We start from the raw sequence: 21,507 nt of genomic DNA on the forward strand, positions 1-21,507 counted from the left end.
ACATCATTCTGCTTATCCTTCATGTGGAACAAGAAGCATGTGTAGAAGGGAGTGGAACAGGGAACATGGGTGAGGAAGAAAGCCTCAGAGAGTCTGCTGTCACTTCATTAAACATCTAAACCATCACAGGCAAATGGCCTACTAAGAATGGATCCGTTAGTGATGCTAAGGTTCTTTAATTCTGTTCACTGTCGACTCCTTTCATTGACATGGATGGAGCCTGGTGAGATTCTCTTGGAAACTAGTCTTTGAGATGGTAATTCACAATGAGAAGCTATGAAAATTTCTGGGATGAACTAGTCCTATGAATCATTGTCCTACAATTAGCTAAAATCTTGTTTGGTTTTTGTTTGTTTTTTTCTAGTTTTTTTTTTTAACTTATCTTTATTGTTGAAAGTATTGCATATATCTCCCCCCCCCTCCCCGATTGACCCCTTCTCTCCCGCACCGGCTTCCCCTCTCCCGCCCCAGGCTTTCACCACACTATATTGTCTGTGTCCATGGCTTATGCATATATGCATATAAATTCTTTGGTTAATATCTTCCCATCCACCTTCCCCGCCCCTTCCCTCTGAGATTTAACAGTCTGTTCCATTCTTGTATGTCTCTGGATCTATTTTGTTCATCAGTTTCTTTTGTTCTTTGGATTCCACATGTGAATAAGATCACTGATTTTTACTCTGAGCATCTGACTTTGTTCTCAGCAATACCTGCACAAATAATCCATTCGTCTTGCCCGCTGACTGACAGGTAAGTTTTGAACACTACCAACATAGTGCAGTAGGGCTCTCCAGTCCTTTGCATACATTTCTATCAGATGCAAGAACTGACCTAGCAAAAGATCACCACAATTCACACAAACCAAAGGCATTACTTTGTGTAATGATGACCAAGTTGAGTATTTATCAGACTAAGGAGCTGTAATTTACATATCCCCAAGGTACAACTTTTTTTCCAATCCTGAGAATCATTATATAAATGGCCCGGTGTGTTTTCTGTAACAATCCCTGCTATTTTATGATGAGCCGATAGCCCTACCATATTTATGCATTTACATTAAATTATAGGAACATCTTTATTTCTAAATGTTCATAAGTAAATATACAATATGCACTGTGTATGATACACTCTGTTACCAGCTACCTGAATTTGAGAGCAGTATTCATGGTCACGAGGAAAATAAACGACCGAAGAATACCATGAATTATCACATAGCTATAAAAATTCTCAATGGAATTATTACTTATAATTCCAATTCTGTCTTTTGTTAATGGTATGTAATTTAATGGATCTAACCTTTGGATTCCAAGTTTACTGAATGTCCTCATAAAATTCTTTGTCCTCCTGGGTCCAGGCAGTCAATCTCTATCTGACAGTGGTGGCCTTCATTTCACAGCACAGTTATGCACACCAATCCATCCTTACCCGAAATGCATCACTATGTATTATGCATCTATCTTACCCCTTCTCTTCTTCATGGATCTTTAATGAGCACCTTGTAACAGCATATACTGGTCTCAGATATAATGAGATCATGGGGAGGGGATGACCGGGAATATTTTTGCCCTTGTAAAATTTATGTCACTCGTATTCCCCAATTCCAGTGCCTTTTTGCATGGCCTCATCAGTCCTGGAGCATATATTCCTTCTAGAGTCACATCTAGAAACTATAAATGTAAGTATATAACTTAAAAAAAGAGGCAGATGATCTAGATAGCATAATCACTGTCTGAAGAATGCCTCAATTTTTAAAATATAGGCCCTGGCCGGGTAGCTCAATTGGTTAGAGCATCATCTAGACACACCCAGGTTTCAGGTTGCATCGCCAGTCAGGGCACATACAAGAATCAACCAATGAATACATGAATAAGTGGAACAAAAAATCAATGTTTCTCTCTCTCTCTCTCTCTCTCTCTCTCTCTCTCTAAATCAATAAATAAAAATATAAGGGAACTGCCTGAACTTCTAAATTGAAATTTAAATCTTATATAATTTGCCTAAAGTATGACAGTACTGCTACTTGGCACATGGCCTAAAATTAGAGAATGTTAAACAGGTAAATGGAAATTAAAGTCCTTGAGGATATGGAGAGAATGCCAGTTCCAGGTCCACTATTTCAATTCTCATTGGATTAAAGGTTAAAGAAAATCAGCTGATAGCCTACTACTCAAATTGAGATTTTTTTTTTCTTAACAGTGAGACTGTGATTAGAATGTGAGGCAAACTGGGCATTTTCAGGATGACTTACCAGGTTCTAGTGTGACTGCTGCCTTTGAGGGCTATGGGTTCTTCTTCCTCAGCAAATGGGACCCTTAGAAACATAACCCTTCACTGAAAAAAAAAATAGATCTTTTGAGGAATGATAGTTTTGACTGTAAAAAGAAAAAAATATCATCTTCTGTTTGATCTATTTCTTGGAAGCCTGCAAACTAACTTTTAAAGTTCTAGACTTCCTCAAAAACTGTGTATTTCATTCCAAGACTCAGAGCAATAGAGTTGGACCCATGATTGGTGAGATGTGCTGTCATATTCTGGTTACCACCGTCCACTTCGCCTGCCCTTGGCCCCTAGACCAGGCTTTTTAGTGTGCACAGAGCTCCTGGTGAGTCTCAAATTAACAAATAAGATGCCACAAGACCTCATCATTGGTTGACAAGATGCTCAAAGCATCACTCTATAGCAAAACTATATCAGACCTTATGAGTCACTTTCTACAAAAATGGCTTTGAATTATAGTTCTAAATGCCTTTGTTCTTCACTCACCAATATATTTTAATCTATCTGGACTATATATTTTAGTTATAAAGTGCTAATTAAGAAATTATAAAAATTTTTGTACTGTGATGAATAAAGAATAATGACTATAAACAGCCTTCCTGTTAAAGGGATGAGCAAGGAGAAATGTATGCATTCATTTTTAGAGACAATTTGAGGACCTAATAAGATATTAAAATTTTTAATGATCTATATGTATAGTGAGACTATTATATTCATAAAGAGGAAAACCTGTACTGTTTGAAGGCTCCTTGTGTTTAGACAAAGGGGAAATGGGGCAGAGCATAGACAAGCACTTGTGACTTCATCCTGTTGTCATTCAGACACTACAATAGATGTAGCCACAATAAACTACTCAACATCCCTTGAAGATTCCACTAGGGAAGTCTCCCCACAGGAATAATCACAGTTCATGGTGGGAGGATTGTTTGGTGGCTAGAGACAGATCTGTGGGGGGAGTTCTTCCACTTTGTATAATAGTATGTGTATTCATCTAGGAGTTTATGGAAAGGATAGTTAAATGTGTTTTTGGACAAGTTGGATGTTTTAAGACCAGCCATTATCTGCAAAGAGAACAACCAGAAATTGACCAAAGATCCGTGAAAAGAAATGGGATCCTCATGATCTGCCAATTGAAAGGGATTCAAGTGTTGTTTGGAAAACTTCAAATTCAACTCAACTGAGGAAGAGCTCAAAGTGGTCATATTTCATTTAGAGAAATTATTAGGATTGATCATTCCTAGTAAGAATGAAATAATTTACTTTCTAATATGAATTAATAGCTTGGAAGCACCCTGATCGTCACACTATGAAAGATAAACCCATGACTCGGGGGGAGAGGGGGAGGCGTGTAAAAAATAGACAATGACCCTCATTATCATACTCCCTCCCCCCCAAAAATAATGAAATAGTAATCAAATAAAGCTGTTCATTGTTAGGTAATTCCTTTGTGGTCATTGGACTTCACACACTTGTGAAATACCTGGCTAGTGATAATTTAATCTTGTTTAGAAGAAGGGCATAGAGCTAATGTTTGCAAAAGGAATCTCCAAATTTGGTACAATTACTTATAGTCGTATAAAGGGATCTATGGAATATTGTTTCAGGAAAAGAGACAATATTCTCAAAGTGAAGATAGATAGCTACTGTGGGTAGATGTGGGCTTTTATTTTCAGTTGAGCTCCTTCCCACAGCAAAGTGAATAGCACCCCCACACACATATACAGGCCAAAACTTGTATGGAACCCTAAAGACTCTAATGAGGAGTCAAGCAATGAGAACGGGCTAACACATCCCCCCTTGCTATGATGAAATCCACCGGAGACTTGTACTTGAGTCATTGTCTCTAACACTGCCTCCTGAAAGCCAGCCAAGATCTGCAACTTGAGATTAATGGTGATAGATGAGAACCTATCAAAGAGGTTTTTACCACATCCAAGTCTGCAGTTAATCAGACCTTTTTCTTAATCGCTTCCTTTACTTTAGCAAAGGAAGCGATTAAGAAAAACAGTCTTCTTTTACAGAGTTTTAAACCACACCAGCAGCCGCATCCATAGGTCAAAAAGACCAACATTGATTGCTCTATTAATCCAAGTACCTTTCAAAAAGGGAACAGTTAAAAGGATTATATGGTTTTTCCTATCACATTAAAACCAACTTTTTTTTTTTAATCAAACAAGGAATTTTTTCCTACCAAAATTGGAGAGAGAAAAAAAATCAAGGTAATTCCTTCCAGGTGTTAAACTTAGCACAAATAAAAACAAAACTGATTGAACAGGAAAATTTCTGTTGTGCAAATGAAGTAAAATGTGTGCTTACATACATATGCATGCATGAATTATGAATACACCAAACCATAAATATAACCCATTAGTGCCAGCATGAAGCACAAAAGTAGCACATTTTTGTGGTCTCAACATCTTAATTAGCATAAAAGGCATAACATTGTAATTAAATAATTATTGATTAACACAAAGACAGAGAAGCCAGATGTGTTGAATGGGCTTAGTAATTAACTAAGTAAACTACAGGTGTTTAAAATTCATAGAGTACAAATGAAATGTATATTTATTTTTTAATCATCTGTAGACAAATCTTAGTGTATTCAGGGGTAGCAATTATGTGCCATAAATGTCAATATCTGTGAATGTACATTATACTTTCACAAATATTTGAGGCATCACTGGCATGAAATAGTTTCAGTGCTCCCATGCTTGGTGTTTGGAAGGCTGTTGTTCCAGGGACATTGCTGATTCTGCTCTTTGGACCTGATGAACAACGAAAGTAGACAAACCAGTATAAATGAAGGCATGGCTAGTGAATGGACAACTAAAAGGTAAACACAGATAAGAGAAGAGGAGCTTGACATGTACAGGAAAAACAAAAGTTTTCTCTGCAAATTGAAGGGTTTTTTTTGTTAACTTCTTTGCTTTCCCCACCCACCTTTAAGGTGGCCCTTCAGTAAAAGTGGGCTTCCTTGTCCTGGCCAGGTGGCTCAGTCAGTTGGAGTGTCTTCCATACACCAAAAGGCTGCAGGTTTGATTCCCGGTTGGGGCGAGTCTGAGAAACAACCAATTGATGTTTATCCCTCACATCAATGTTTCTCACTTTCTCTCACTTTCTCTCTCTCTCTCCTCTCTCTCTCTCTCTCTCTCCTCTCCTCTCTCTCTCTCTCTCTCTCTCTCTCTCTCTCTCTCTCTCTCTCTCTCTCTCTCTCTCTCTCTCTCTCTCTCTCTCTCTCTCTCTCTCTCTCTCAAGTCAATAAAAACATATCCTTGAGAGAGGATTTTAAAAAAGTGGGCTCTATTCATATCATTTCCTCTGGGATTAATCATTTCTTTAGAGCCATTATTAGGAACCTGGAAGTTTTTGTTTGGTTCCTTCCAACAGCGATCAAACAGCTCAGAAAAGCTGTAACTATTGGCTACTGATGGCTCGTAGCTTCAGAGAATTGTCATCAGCCAATGAGATCCTTTCTGCTCAGTCCCTGAGTCATCCTTAATTGATCTCTTCATCTCATCTCCACATGCTATTCTGCCTCCAAAAGATATTTCACCTCTCTGTTCTGCCCCTCTCTACTGCTATCACCTTTCTCCTAATCACCATACCTGCTATAGTAACTACCTAACTGGCTTCCACTTTTAATCCATTTTCTCTACAGTTATTAAAATTATCTTTTAAAAAAATACACAAGTGATGTCAATATTTGATTTCCCAACTGGACTTCGAGTAAAATCCAGACTCTTTAGCATTTCTTGTTTTCTATTGCTTTAACCTCATCTTCTATAACTCTTGCCCTCTCACATTCATTGCAGCTACATAGACCTTCAGTTGGTCCCTGGAATATTTATTTTTATTTTTTTCATATATTTTTATTGATTTAGAGAGAAAGGGAGAGGGAAACATCAATGATGAGAGAGAATCATTGATCAGCTTCCTCCTGCATGTCCTTCACTGGGGATTGAGCCAGAAACCTGGGTATGTGCCCTGACCAGGAATCGAACCTTGACCTCCTGTGAAGGAGAAACATCAGTTGGTTGTTTCTCATACTCACCCCAGCCAGGGATCAAACCCGAAACCTTTTGGTATATGGAAGACACTCCAACCAACTGAGCATAGGTCGATGCTCAACCACTGAGCCTCACCAGTTGGGCCAATCCCTGGAATATTTAAACTTCTTTGCTGTCTCATGATCTTTGCACTTGTAGTCTTTTCCCCAAATCTTCACATGTCTAGTTCTTTCTCATCTAAAAGTTTTAGCCCAAATGTCAGCTATTGGAGAAGCCTTCTCTGACCATTCCTCATTCCCATCACCCTTCGTCACATCATTTTCTTTTTGTTAGTTTTTGCAATGTATTATTATTATTGTTTATTTATTTGTTTACTTTATTGCCTATCTTCTCCATTAGAATATATGTTTCATCATGAGGCCTGAGATAATATTTTATGTTCACTCTTAAATCCCAATGCATACCTCATATGTGAGGAATTCACAGGGCAAAGAAACTTCAGCTTGGGTGCTTAACTAGTGAAGTATCTAAGCGAAGTTTGAGCTTAGAGTGGTAAGTTAGTAAAGAAGTAGCAAGGTTTGTTCACATAGGTTCTGGGCCCTTAATTCCCTATCTCTGGTGATAAGAAAGTCTCTGTACCTTCTGGTGCAGGTAGGGTACCTTTCACGTGGGAGATTTATTTCCTGCTTTCAGAGGACAGAGAGAAGGGTCAGAGCATTCTTGCACTGACTGTTTCTCAAGGAACTTTAATTAAAAATAATCAGTGTGCCACTTTGGCATTTTGGGGGGTGGCCTGCCCTTAACCCCAACATATTGCTGTTCTCATTCAAATTTTAATACAATCATTGCAAAGAATAGTGCAGTTTGTAGTGCCAACAAATTAAGTGAGAACTACATTGAGAGATTTTATGAGTGTAACAAATATGTATCATTAGTTCATAAATTCACTTTTGTTTTATTCGTATAAATTTTAGTCAAAGTCATGTTGAAAGGAACTTACAGTCTGCAATAGAAATTGCTATAAATTTTGAGATGATGCTAGTTCATCCTGAACCTAATGAATTCTATTAAAATGGGAGACAATAATACTTCTGTAGTTATCAAGACTAACTGTAAGAGATTAAACTTGATGGCCAGGAAAGGGAGCAGTCATTGTACAGGTTGCCTGCAGGTAAACTGTCTTGTGCTCAACTTAATTCACTAGCAAAAGCAATTATTTTTCTACGATATTTTCCTCTTAGAGCGTTCCTGCAAATGACTCAAGTCAACAACCCCCCAAAAAAACGATGTGAAAGGTTTTATTATCAATAAAGTGCTGTAACTGTGAAGGTAACTGAATGATATGTGTAGCAAACCAACCACCAAAGAGAAAGAGATAAGTGTTTTATTTTTTATGTAATCTGAGGCATCCTTATAATAGTACTTTGAGTACCTGAGTTGAGGAAAATCTAAAACTGTAGAGTAACTTTGCCTGCTGGTGTGAACTGGAAGTGTCTCTAACCTCATGATTCCTGTGCATCACAGCAGAGAATAACAGGGGAGGGTTTCCCCCCCTGCCCTTGCTCAGAGAGTTTTCCTCCTGGTTGTTTTCCGTCCTGGCCACATGTAAGTTCAAGGGCTTTGCACTTCACACCAGCTTCCCCTATGTTTTCAGAGTTCCAAACTCAATTCCTGGCACTTAGGAGCGTCTACGCACTGAGGTGGGGCTAGTCCTCATCCTACTGAGGTGGGCCTGGGCATCGTTTGAATTGTACCATCAAAGGACAGTCTCTGGGCCTCTAAGCAAAGACCATGTGTGATGTCCACTTTAACATGTCCCCCTGGCGCTAGTGACAACAGAGTTTGCTCAAAGTGGTGGCTGTAAAATCAACATAAACTGACCTTGATCCTATGTCCACAGCTTCCCTGCAGGTCTAGTGCCCTGGTCTCCCAACCTCCTTGCCCTGTCTCCATCATCACACCTCCTCCTGCTCTGCACAGGCAGGAAGCTGTAATCTTTCATTTGGGAGTCTAGAACCATCTATTCTTTTCAATCTATTATTGTGACAAAAATATTTTGATCTTAGCCCTTCTGACACCCCACAAACACTACAGGGCCTCTCTTGAGGATTAAAAACACTTGGGCTGTTGTCTCTGCCAAGAGGTCTGAAGGGTTTTTTTGAGATGTATGTGTTGGGGATTGTCTCCTTTGTTCTTTTGCTCTGGCTGTGGTGGAATTTTCTGGAAACAAGTAAGGAGAAAGGATTTAGCTCCCTTCAGAGTATGAAGAATTGTAAGGGTTTGGAGGGAGTACACAGTAGGCAATGGGATAGTACCAGGTCATACCTAAAGGTACAGACTGCATGGGATCAAGTGCTGGGTTGGCCACTAAATAGGCAAGTTATTTAATTTATTCATTAGCTAAATGGGCAATTTATTTTACCTCTCTGTGACTTACTTTACTCATATGTATTAGTTTCTCATTATTTCACTTTAACAAATTACCACACACATGGTGTCTTAAACAACAGAAATTTATTCTCACAGTTCTGGAGGCCAGAAGTCTGAAATCAGTTTCACGGGGCTGAAGTCAAGGTGTTGGCAGGGCCATGTTCCCTCTGGAGCTTGAGGGGAGAACCCTTTCTTATCTCATCCAGCATCTATTGGTGCCAACATTCCTGGGCTAGTGGCCACATCACTCCGATCCCTGCGTTCATGGTCACATTGCCTTCTCCTCTTCTCTCTTGTATCAAGTCTTCTTCTGCCTCCCTCTCATAGGATGCATGTGATTGCATTTAGGCCCTCTCAGATAATCCAAGATAATCCTCCCATCCTGTGATTCTTAACTCAATCACATCTGCAAAGTTCTTTATTGCCATAGAAAGTAAAATTCCTAGGTTCCAGGGGTAGGATTTGCACGTGTTTTGGGAGAGCTATTATTCAGCCTATTATAAGTTAGGTTGGTAATAGTATATACATGAAAATTAGAGGATATAATATATGAAAAGTACTTAGAAAGATGTCTACATGCAATAAAGCACTCAATAAATGTTAGCACATGATGGTGATATCAATGATAATGAAACAAGAAAATGCAGACAAAAAGTTTCAAAATGAACAAAATAATCTTTAAAATGAACATAGGTAGAGGGCCTCATCTCTGGACACTTAATGTGTGCTAACCTTGGAATGTTCTTATTCAAAAGATTGTATCTCTACACAGTTTAGGCATGTGATACATATAGTCATGTCTGGTTTTGTCTTTGTTAATTTGCACTTGAAATTTAAATCATTTCAACAATTTCAACCATCCTGAGTTCTCCCTAAGGAGAAAATCAAAGATATGATTTGATATGATTGTCACCGTCTGTTCCCTTGTCTCCTGCCCACCTAGGATACAGACCTAATGACATTCAACATTTCTGTACATCGGTCATGGTGGCGGGAACATGGTCCTGGTTGTGTCCGAAGAGTGCTGCCTCCATCAGCCCACGGCATGATGGATGATTACACATACGTCTCTGTCACAGGCTGCATCGTCGACTTCCAGTACCTAGAGGTCATCCACAGTGCCATCCAAATCCTACTTTCTGTAAGTGTCACATCTGTGTCATTGTCTGATCAGGACCGTCCTTTAGTGGCATTTTGTATCTAAACCTTCTGTCCAGGGACATGGAAATAGTATCAATTATGCTAACATCAGTTATACTTAATGGCAGGTGACATCTTTTTCCAATAGGTATCCAGACATGTTGTCGCTAGAACCAGTTAGTTGCTGTCCTTTCTAGCTTGAGATACAATCCACCCATTCAATGAAATAGTATCACTGTTTCCCACCCAATGCCTCAGGCTTTTCGACTTCCTTTCTAGGACAGCTTCAACTTCTCATGCATTCTTTTAGTAATGCACATTAGCTCTAGAGAAAGAAGATGGAAACACAACAATCAATGGTTTGTTCAATCTAGTAAATTTCACATTTCAAAAAATCATTCCTTAAGAGAACAAATCCCAGAGTGTGTTACACATTCTGGTGCCTAAAATTTGGGGTCAGGACACAGCTCCACCTAGAGCAACACAGAGGAAATGGCTTGATTGGACCACAGAAGGTTTATGTGCTTGAAACTTCTTAAAGTTAATTTATTTCCACCATGCTATCCCACCCACAGTTTGATCACTGTGGAGTGGAATTAATTTAAGCTATCTACCATCATCAAGAATGCTATTTATTTGAGATCCAGCAAGTACTTGGCATTTTTTCTGAGTCAATACACAATAAAGCCATTCTTAACCATGTTCTTCATATAAACTACCTACCTCAGCCCTATCTAGCTGGTTAAAGTCAGAAAGAGAGCTATAGACTCAATAATAAATTAATCGATGACAGAAATATAGGTGTGTGTCAATGAAAAATGTACCTTGGAATTATTTTTAAGAAGAACTTTGAGAAATCCCTGATATCATTTACTGTATTTGTTATCTACTGCTGTGTAACAAAATGCTCCAAAATATAATAACTTAGAATAATACCAATTTATTGCTTAGAGTTCTGTGCATCAGGAACTTGGACAAGGCTCCACTGGGTAGTTCTGTTCCATGTGATACTGGCTAGGATCACTCATGTAAACCTTCCCACCAAGAGCTCTACTGTGGCTAGAACACCCAAGAAGAACTCACTCAGATGTCTGGTGCTGGCTGTTGGAAAAAATTGATAGGCTTTCTTATAGCAAGGCACCTGAATTCCAAAAGAAGCCTAATATGCAAGCATTTTCCAACCTATACAGGCAAAGCTCATTTTATTGCTCTTCACTTTATTGCAGATTTTGCATTTTACTAATTGAAAATTTGTGGCAACCCTGCATTGAGCAAGTCTATTGGCACCATTTTTTTAAATGTTATGTATATATTTCTATGTACTTTTAATTAAATTTATTGAAGTGATCATACAGGTTAATATGATCATACAAGTTTCAAGTGCGGGTTTCTATGTTACAAGATCTGTATACAGTGGGACCTTGACTTACGAGTTTAATTTGTTCCATGACGGAGCTCATGACTCAAATTACTTGTATGTCAAATCAATTTTCACCATTACAGTGAATTGAAATGCCATTAATCCGTTCCGGACACCCAAAAAACGAAGTTTTGCAAAATAACTGCAAGCACAAATGCGAGCACAACACTGATGCTTCAACTAAGAGCTAACCGCTTAAAGTGAACGAGTGAGACACATGATGCTGGGCTGATGTTGGGGCGTTCACTGTGACGTTTGCTGCGCCAACTAGCGGTGGGGTATCTGAAGCTGGCTCGTAACCCGAATTTTAGCTTGCAACTTAAAGCAAAAAAATCGTCCGAGAGACGGCTCATATCTCGAAAAACTCATTAGTCGGGACACTCATAAGTCAAGGCCCCATTGTATTGTACTGTGTACTCACTACCCAAAGTCAAAGCTCCTGTCACCATATATTAGGTCCCCCTTCACCCCCACCCCTTCCCTCTGGTGACCACTACATTGCTGTTTGTGTCCATGAGTTTCAGTTCTTATATTCCACATATGAATGAAATTATATGGCTCTTAGCTGTTTCTGACTGATTTGTTTCACTTAGCATAGTATTCTCAAGGTCCATCCATGTTGTCGCAAATGGCAGTATTTCATCCTTTCTTGTGGCTGAGTAGTATTCCATTGTGTATATGGACCACATCTTCTTTATCCAGTCCTCTATTGCAGGACACTTTGATGGTTTCCATTTCTTGGCCACCATGAAAAATGCTGCAATGAACATAGGTGTGCATATATTTTTGTGAATACATGTTTTTTTAAGTTTTTCAGGTATATACCCAGGAAAGGTGTATATTTCCCAACAGGCTCAGATTATGGTTAGCATTTTTTCACAGTAAAATTTGTTTAATTAAGGTATGGAAATTATCTTTTTAGACAGAATTCTATTGCACACTTAACAGATGAAAGTATAGTATAAACATAAATTTTATAAGTACTGGGAAACCAAAAAAAAAAAAATGTGACTCGCTTTATTGCAATATTTGCTTTATTACAGTGGTCTGAACCTACCCCCCAATACCTCCAAAGTATGCCTGTACTTGAGTAATGCTTACTATTGTCTATTTGGCTACAAGCCCTCAGATGACTGATATGACCAAGCCCAGAGTAATTTTGGGAGGAACTGTGGAAAGTGAGACTATTATGAAACATGGCTTATTTGGGGCCACTGATGCAGCGTGCATATGTCAGGTTCTTTAACCTGCATATGTCAAATTTTAAGATAGTGTTTTAGAACACATTTTAATTAGAATGTTTTTTTAAAAACTAATGATTCAATTTTTTAAAAAAATCAAAGATCTTTTAGTGTTTTTGTTCACTGAAAGCCAAATTTGACACTGAATTCAAAGAAGGAGTTTGTACCCAATGCAAAGGAATTTTCATTCAGAGATATAACAGGGAATCTATTTATTCTTGGTTTCTATGATCATTTTTAAATACACTGTCATTTGTCAATATATGTCTATCAGTCTTTCCCTATTCTATGGTCTTTCTTTAATCATATACATATATATATATGATTAATCATATATTAATATATATATACATATATATGTATATACACACACACACACATACAGGGGTAGGTATGGAAAAAGACATGCAGGTTAAAATTGTTACAATGGCTTTATTAACTCAAAAGAATGTTACAATTGTAAACCTACTTTTGCCCACCACTATATGTGTGTGTGGGCACAGGTGTGTGTGTGTCGGGGGGGGTGGGGGGTGTAGGTGTGTGTGTGTGTAATATAATATTTTTTTTAACATGAAGGCAAATTTTCTCTTAAAAATTTTCAGCCTATTTTATGATAAAAGAGTACTCTATTATCATAGACTAAATTATAAAGGTTCTTATGGAAACATTTTTCTACAATATTTCATAGGTGGAAAAATCCTCCTCCTTTTAAAAATTATTCATATAAAATTGCTAAACCATTTCAAGGAATGATGGCATGATGTCCGAATCTTTAAAATAGAGCAGGATACTATGGAATCAAAAGGTCATTTACCCGTAGGAACTCCGGTCACTTGAAAAGCAAGGTGAAAGCATTCATTTGATAAGGAGCTGAACTGTCACATAAAAATCTGTGCTCAAGCAATACTGAATTCAGTGTATGTTGCCACTGAAAGTGCTTGTCATTTATAAATGAATTCCTCAACGTATTACTTTAGTGAACATGAAAAGCTGACCACCTGCATCCATAGTCAGGACTCTATTGGTCAGCCTTCTGGAAAAAATTAAAAAAAGATTAGTTGTTAAGCTCTGGCTTTTATTGTGTAATATACCTACAAGACAAGATTTCCAATATTATTTTAGATTAAAATGAAATATATCCTGAATATTTCACAACTTTCAAATTATGTATTGTTGTCTTTGGTTTTAGATGGGTTTCTTGCACTTTCCTCTTATTTCATAGCAATATATTTACAATTATGAGAATTGTGTTTTTTTAAATCTTATAAAAAGGAGATACTTCCTGCATAAGTTGTCTAAAACTAATACTAGTGTATGTCATTTGTACACAGCATTTATGGGTTTTAATAACAAAATATATGAGCATTTAAAATTCATATTCCTCTTATATCATAACATTCTCTTTAATAGTGTGTGTACGATGGGATTTTACTCTGTATGTTAATCATTTACCACAGACATTTATGTCTCCAACCACAAATTCCATACCACTTCCAACAACAGAATTAAGTCTCCCAAGACCCAGATGCTCATAATTATCCCACACGTTTGCAGGTCTTCATAAATTATTACTGACCTACTAGTTTTAAATAATCTGCTAAACATTGACTACTCAATGCAAAAGCGAGCTAAAACATTTGGTAGGCTTAAATACAATTTCAACAGAGCAGTGCGAAGCTTAATTAGGAATCATATCTAGAAAATATGAGAAATTTTTAATAATTAATCAAGACAAACATTGTTATTGAAGTCTTATGGCGATATTAGAATCAAGAAAACTAATGTTACTGATGTTTTATTTAGGGTAACTTAATGTCATTCACAGACATTTTATCTTTAGCCCTAGGTATGAATAATTATTAAATAGGAGAAAAGTAGCTTTCATAAGAACAAGAATTAATTTTTAAAATATTTACACTGTCCCTTTAAACAAATTTTGTGTAAATTCCACACACAAAAAAATATTAATGCCATTTTTGTATTCTTTCTAAATGAAAACAAGCAGATTATCATTCATTCAGAAAAACATACTCAGTAAATCCCCACTGTGTACAAGGCACTATGCTAGGAGCTTTGGGGATGAGAGGATGGAATTAAACTGACAAAGTTGAATTAGACATGATCCACCCATGTTATCTGTCAGTCTACGAGGGGAGATCAGCCAGCCATCAAAGTGCCATAGGATGGACAGAAAATGGGAGATCCATAATTAAGATTCTAAGTGCCTTCAGAGCTCATGGGAGGAAATAATATTCAGGGAAGCTGAGATATTTTATTTAGGTCCACAGAGTTTACTCTTGGAAGTGAACTTGTCTTTTAGTGGCTCAAACTTTAATATTTCAAGGACATCCCAAATGAGTTACTGGAGGGATTACAGAAGCTTACATTCATGCCAGCACAGCGAGAATCAAGAACTCTGAGAGCTCAAGCAATTACCTCTTTGGATCCATGAAAACAATATATTAAAGCATATCACAAGGGGCAAAAATGGAGGCATTCAGCAGAGTGAAAACACGTAACAGGCTAGTTGTCCTGACAAGAGGGCAGAGAAACTCCTTCTGGATGGAGTTCATAGTCCCAGACAAAAGAGTTGCCTTGGCCCTGGTGTGGTGGCTCAGTTGGTTGGAGCATCTTCCCATACACCAGAAAGATTGTGGGTTTGATTCCCGGTCAGGGTATGTACAAAAGGCATCTGATAGATGTTTCTCTCTTACATCAATATATTTCTGTCTTTCTCTCTTCCTTCCCCTTTCTCTAAAACTAATTTTAAAGACTTATGCTCAGGTGAGGATTTAAAAAAAAAAAAAAAAGAGCTGCCTTAGCTAGAAAGGGCCAGATATGGGTCTTGATATGGGTCTCATTACAACTAGCTCAAGACAGGCTCCAAGAAAACTGAGGTTCAGATGTCCCATGGCTGCCGTTGCATCTTGCAAAAAAAAGACAACCTTTGGTTATTTCTCACATGTGTTCACAGAAGGGACAGAATAAGCTGAGAAATAAAAATAAAGCAGGGGAATAGTGCATAGTTCACTTTGGCCTAGGTAGAGTATATGCACAGAAATAGTGGCTTAAGTTGGAAGAAAGGTTAATGGAGGCACTTGAGTACTAAATGAAGGCCTTGAGCCTTTACCCTAAGTGAAAAATAAAAACCTATTTTTAGTTTATAAGTAAGAAAATGGCATGCACCGAATTCTGAATTTAGGAGGCTATTCTAATAGGCGTGTACAGGATGGATCCAATAAGGAAGAACATTATCGGGATAATCTTATAGGAGTCTGGGCCACCTGCCCTGGTGTGTCCTTGGAATACCTATCCTACAAACTGAACCTCAGGAAGGATTCCATGGTGACATAAGTTTGACTGATATATTATATTCTCTCCTTGGAGATTCAGTATGTGAATTAGCATATTAAAGTTTCTGAGAAACCCCACTGTTTAAAAAACTAATTAAAAGTAAAGACTAAGGGACTCTTCAGATGAAAGGAGACTGAGGAAACATGACAATTAAATGAAACACATGATACTGGGCCAAAAAACAAACAATTGTGGAATCGTTGTTAAAAAATGAGTAAAGTCAACAAATTAGACAATAATATTATGCCAATGTGAATTTCCTGGGTTTTATCATTGTACTGTGGCAATGTAAGGTGCTAACATTTCAGGAAACTGGATGAAGGATATACAGGAATTCTTTGAACTTTTTTTTTACATTTTCTGTGTAAGTCTAAAGTTATTTCAAAATGAAACTTTAAAAATATATTTTTAATTGAAAAATAGTATCAAAATTTCCAAACGATTTTCTAAAGGAAATAATTTAGGAAATCCTGGTTTGAGAAAAGTTATGAAGTTTCAGTGAGAGTGGTTCAGAGAATAGATCCAAAACCATTACTGAGATTCAGGAAGTGACTGTGAGTGGAGGTGAAGGAGATGGGATCTCCCTTCAGCCCACCTGGCCGAGGGGGAGAGAGATGTCTACAGCCATACAGCAGCTTGGGAAGGACCTGGGTTGACAGAGAAACAAATGGATTTAGATTTGGACACATGATGAGTCTTGACTGCATTATTGCTCTTACCATATTTAGGTGCATATTTATTTTTAACACCTAATTACAAAAAATAAAAACCCAAAACCTTCAGCAGGAAAAAAGAGTTGTTATGATATCCTATCTAATAATAGACAAACATGGTAATTAACCATACCTCCGACACACTTCCCATTGGCTAATCAGGGTGATATGCAAATTAACTGCTAACCAAGATGGCGGCCGGCAGCCAGGCAGCTGAAGCAAACAGGAGGCTTGCTTGCTCCAGTGATGGAGGAAGCCAAGCTTCCCCGCCTGCTGCCACCCAGCTCTGAGCTGCACTCTAAGCAACTATGTTGCAATTATAGAAACTAAACAATCCCCAGAAACCTGCTTTCAGCCAGCCAGGCCTCAGAGCTGGAGTTGTAACAGTGTTTCAATTATAGAAGCTAAACAAAGCCCAGATACCTGGTTTCAGCAGCCAAGGTCTCAGAGCTGGAGCTGAGCCTCAGAGCTAAAGCTGGCTCTCAGCTCCAATGACAGCCATAGAAGGTAAATAAATCCCAGAATAAAAAAAAAAGAAAAACAGGAGAGATTGGGAGCTTCAGTCACCCGCCAGCCTGAAAACGGCCCTTAGCCCCTCACCCAGACTGGCCAGGCACCCCAGTGGGGACCCCGGCCCTGAAGGGTGTGTGACCAGCTGCAAACAGCCATCATCCCCTCATCCAGGCTGGCCAGGCACCCAAGCGGGACCCCCACCCTGATCCAGGACATCCTTCAGGGCAAACCAGCCAGCCCCCACCCATACACCAGGCCTCTATCCTATATAGTAAAAGGGTAATGTGCAAACTGACCCTAACAGCAGAAGGACTGGGAATGACTGGTCACTATGACACCCACTGACCACCAGGGGGCAGACGCTCAATGCAGGAGCTACCCTCTGGTGGTCAGGGCGCTCTCACATGGGAGGAGCTCTGCTCAGCCACAAGCCAGGCTGATGGCTGCCAGTACAGCAGTGGGAGCCTCTCCTGCCTCCTCAGCAGCGCTAAGGATGTCCAACTGCAGTTTAGGCCTGCTCTCCGCTGACAAGTGGACATCCCCCGAGGGCTTCCGGGATGCCAGAGGGATGTCTGATTGCCATCTTAGGCCCAATCCCCCGGGGAGCGGGCCTAAGCCAGCAGGTGATCATCCCCTGAGGGGTCCCAGACTGCGAGAGGGCACAGGCCGGGCTGAGGGAACCCCCTCCCCATCAGTGCACAAATTTTTGTGCACCAGGCCTCTAGTATTATATAAAATAACAACAATATGTAAAGAAACAGAAAAATATGACCCAATTTCCAGGAGAAATTGTCTCTGAGTGGGTTCAGATATATTTAGCAGACAAAGACTTCAAAGCACCAATTATAAAAATGTTCAAAATTAAAGGAAATAATGTTTAAATGATTTAAAAATGTTTGATGGCAATGATTCAACAATAGGAAATCTCAATAAGGAAACACAAATTATAAAAAGAACCAAATGGCTAGTCAATAATTAAAAATTACAATAATAATAAATGAAACATTCACTAAATGTGTTCAATCAGAGATTTGCAATGGGAGAAGAAGGAGCAATTCATCTTGAAGAAACAAAAAGAAATTACCAAATCTGATAAACGGGGAGAAATTTTGAAGAAAAATGGGCAGAATCTCAGTGATTTGGAAACAACATAACAACATAAACGTTACTAGGGTCCTAGAAGGAAAGATGAGAGAAATAGTGGCAAAAAATATTTTGAAGAGTTAATGACCCACAACTTCTCTAAGTAGAGAGAAAAAGAAGCAAAATGACATAAAATACATGGGTAAAAATGGAAAAATTGCTTATGTAAATCCAAGTATGCTAAATAATTATTATAAACGTGATTGGACAAAACACTAATCAATCTACTCAATAGATTACTTTTTCTTACAGGAACAAGATCAAACTGTATCCTATCTAGGAGGGACACCATTTAGATTAAAAGACAAATTACTTGAAAGTAATAAGACAAAAAAAGTTACTTCATCCAAGAGTAAGAGTAATAAAGCTATAATTAATATCAGAGAGAAATAGACTTTAAGAAAAGAAATACAATTATTATGAAAGGGTTTCATAATGATAAAGAGGTCAATACATCAAGACAACACATGCACACTTAACAACAGAATCCAAAAGATGTGTGCAAAAACAGAAAGAATTGGAAGGATAAATAAAAAATGTAAACATATAGTTGAATATTTTAATGCCTTACTCAAAAATTATTGTTAAACAAATAAACAGAGATTCAGCAAGTGTCTGGAAGACCAGCACTACCCTAGCCACTAACTTTACCTCGCTGACATTTATAGAGCACTCCACCTAACAGCACACATTCTTTTCAAGAGCACATGGAATATTTGTCAAGATCGACCATATGCTAGGCCATAAAACAAGTCTCAATAAATTTAAAAGAATTGAAATTATTCAAGGTATGTTCTCTGATCATAAGATAATTGAACTAAATGGAAACAAAAACATAGATCACGACTTATGGTACACAGCCTACAGTTTTTGGAGAGTTCATAGCTACAAATAGACACATCAAAAATTAAGAACATTTTTAATAAACAACTTAAGTGTTCACCTTACGAAACTAGAAAAGGAAGAGCAAAGAAAACAAACAATCACAAAGATCAAAGACTAAATGAAGAAACAATAGAAAACATAAAGAAAATCAATGTAACCAAAGTTTGGTACTTTAAAAAAATCTACAAAATTGATAAACCATTAGCTAGATTGACTAGGACAGGGATGGGGAACCTTCTCCCTGCCAATGGCCATTTGGGTATTTATAGCATCATTTGAGGGCCATGCAAAATGATCAACTTAAAAATTAGCCTGCTATATTTGGTCAAGCATTTAATTAACTCTCCTCCAATGCCTTGGCAGGGCCAGACCAAATTTTTCATCGGCCTTAGTGGCCTGAGGGCCGGACGTTCCCCACCCCTGGACTAGGAGAAAAATAAAAGAATGTGCAAAGTTACCAAAATCAGAAATATAAGAAAAGATATCCCTTTTGACCTTAGAGAAATTAAAAGGATTATAAGAGAATGCAATGAATAACTTTATGGAAACAATTTAAATAACTTACATAAAATAAACAAAAATCCCAAAACTGACTCAAGAGGAGATACAAAATCGGAATAGAGCAAGCAAGAAGGAATAAGTAAAATGGATAATTAATAAAAAAAATTTCTCAATCTGGGCTTAGGCTCAGACAGCTTCACATCAGTGTTTTTATCAGTGATAAAATGAGATATACTTGGATTGGAATTCTAGCTCTGCCATATCCCACGTAAACTTTCAAAAGTTCCTTTACTTCATCTCTAAAGTAAAGATTGTAATGGTGCCTTTTTTGTTGAGTTGTTGCAAGGCTTGAAGATTATACAAGTAAGGAACTAAGCATAGTGGTTGGCACATAATATGCTTTCAATAAATTTTAGTTAATAATAACGATGTCACAAGCACCAGCATGCCCATATAGATAACTTAGCTCAAGATTCACAAGATGTATGAAACTCCTCTCAGAAAAGTGCTACATAGATGTAGCATATAATCTATACTAATAAAAGGGTAATGTGCTAATTAGACCGAACATCTTCCAGACATCCTTCCAGACAAAGCCACAGTGGCAGGGGCTGAGGCTGAGGTGGTTAGGGGCAATAAGGCTGGCAGGGGAGCAGTTAAGGGTGATCAGGCTGGCAGGGGAGCAGTTAGGGGGCAATCAGGTCAGTAGGCAGAGGTGGTTAGGGGTGATCAGGCAGGCAGGCAGGCAAGTAGTTAGGAGCCAGTGGTCCCAGATTGCGAGAGGGATGTCCAACTGCCGGTTTAGGCCCGATCCTTGGGATGGGGCCTAAACCGGCAGTCAGACATCCACCGAGGGTTCGTGGATTGCAGAGGGTGCAGGCTGGGCTGAGGGGCCCTCCTCCCCCTCCCCCGTGCACAAATTTCATGCACAATTTTGTGCACTGGGCTTCTAGTATTATTACACATAGATCATATACATCACCTGCCACTGGAAACAAAGAAATAATTCCTATAGATCGTTTAAAATGAGGTCTTCTATTATAGTAACAATATCAAGAGATTAGCAGAATAATGCATATCCTAGGACTTATGAGGTAGTTAACATATTTTCCAATCAAATGTTTGGAATAGTTAAGCAAAACACCATCATGGGTGATCCAGGGAGCAGTAACAGAAGGGCACCAGGAAGAGAATTGGTCCTGTAATTTCAGCCTGTCCAACATCTCGATAAGCAGCCAACAGTTTTGCATTAGAACGCTTTTGGTTATCCCATTCACAATGGGCTGCTAATCCTATAAATATTTATTGCTGAAGGAAAGAAAGCAGCTAAGCTCTCACCCTTTGAGAAAGGTCTGTAACCCACAAGGTGCCAGTGACGTATGAAACCCTGAGGATTTGGCTACTTCTTACTGTGTTCAAGGCTGGACTGCGCTTGGCACCTGTGAGCACCGGCTGCAGTGCCCTGAGAGGCGCCCTCCCGGAGGGCAGCTGTGAGCACAGGCTGCAGTGGGCGAACTCCCAGACCCACAGCTGCTCTCTACTCTGAACTGAAGGGGACAATGGAGCCCAGGAATTAGCAAATTTAACCTTGAATGGTTGGGAATAAGGATCAATCCCTTATGAATAGACTGAACATCAGAACAAAAGGAGAAAGAAGTGTGTGTGTGTGTTGGGGGGGAGGGGCTTTCCTTGAGATGATTCTCTATGCATGTACATTACTTGATGTTACTCTTCTGCTGTGGCTGGGAGGAAATAAACTGATACTTTCTTTGAAAGGTATGGTATCACTTAAACAATAACTATATTTCATTTCTATTCTATATGCTGTGATTGTTGCATAAACAAAAATAAAAATATATCACTTACGGGTTTGCAGATCTTTT

General features: G+C 38.5%; 1 protein-coding gene across 2 annotated transcripts in view; it reads left to right on the forward strand.

Annotated features, from left to right (window-relative positions):
• The window catches only part of NKAIN3 (sodium/potassium transporting ATPase interacting 3), a 421,429-nt gene that overhangs the window by 315,118 nt on the left and 84,804 nt on the right, over positions 1-21,507 (forward strand). For both annotated transcript variants that reach the window (XM_036338349.1, XM_036338350.1), the window contains exon 4: positions 9,658-9,855. In XM_036338349.1, the coding sequence (XP_036194242.1) occupies positions 9,658-9,855 (198 nt within the window). The remainder of the gene's footprint in view (positions 1-9,657; positions 9,856-21,507) is intronic.

This window comes from Myotis myotis, unplaced genomic scaffold (assembly GCF_014108235.1).
Source record: "Myotis myotis isolate mMyoMyo1 unplaced genomic scaffold, mMyoMyo1.p scaffold_m19_p_16, whole genome shotgun sequence".
NCBI classification, from domain to species: domain Eukaryota; kingdom Metazoa; phylum Chordata; class Mammalia; order Chiroptera; family Vespertilionidae; genus Myotis; species Myotis myotis.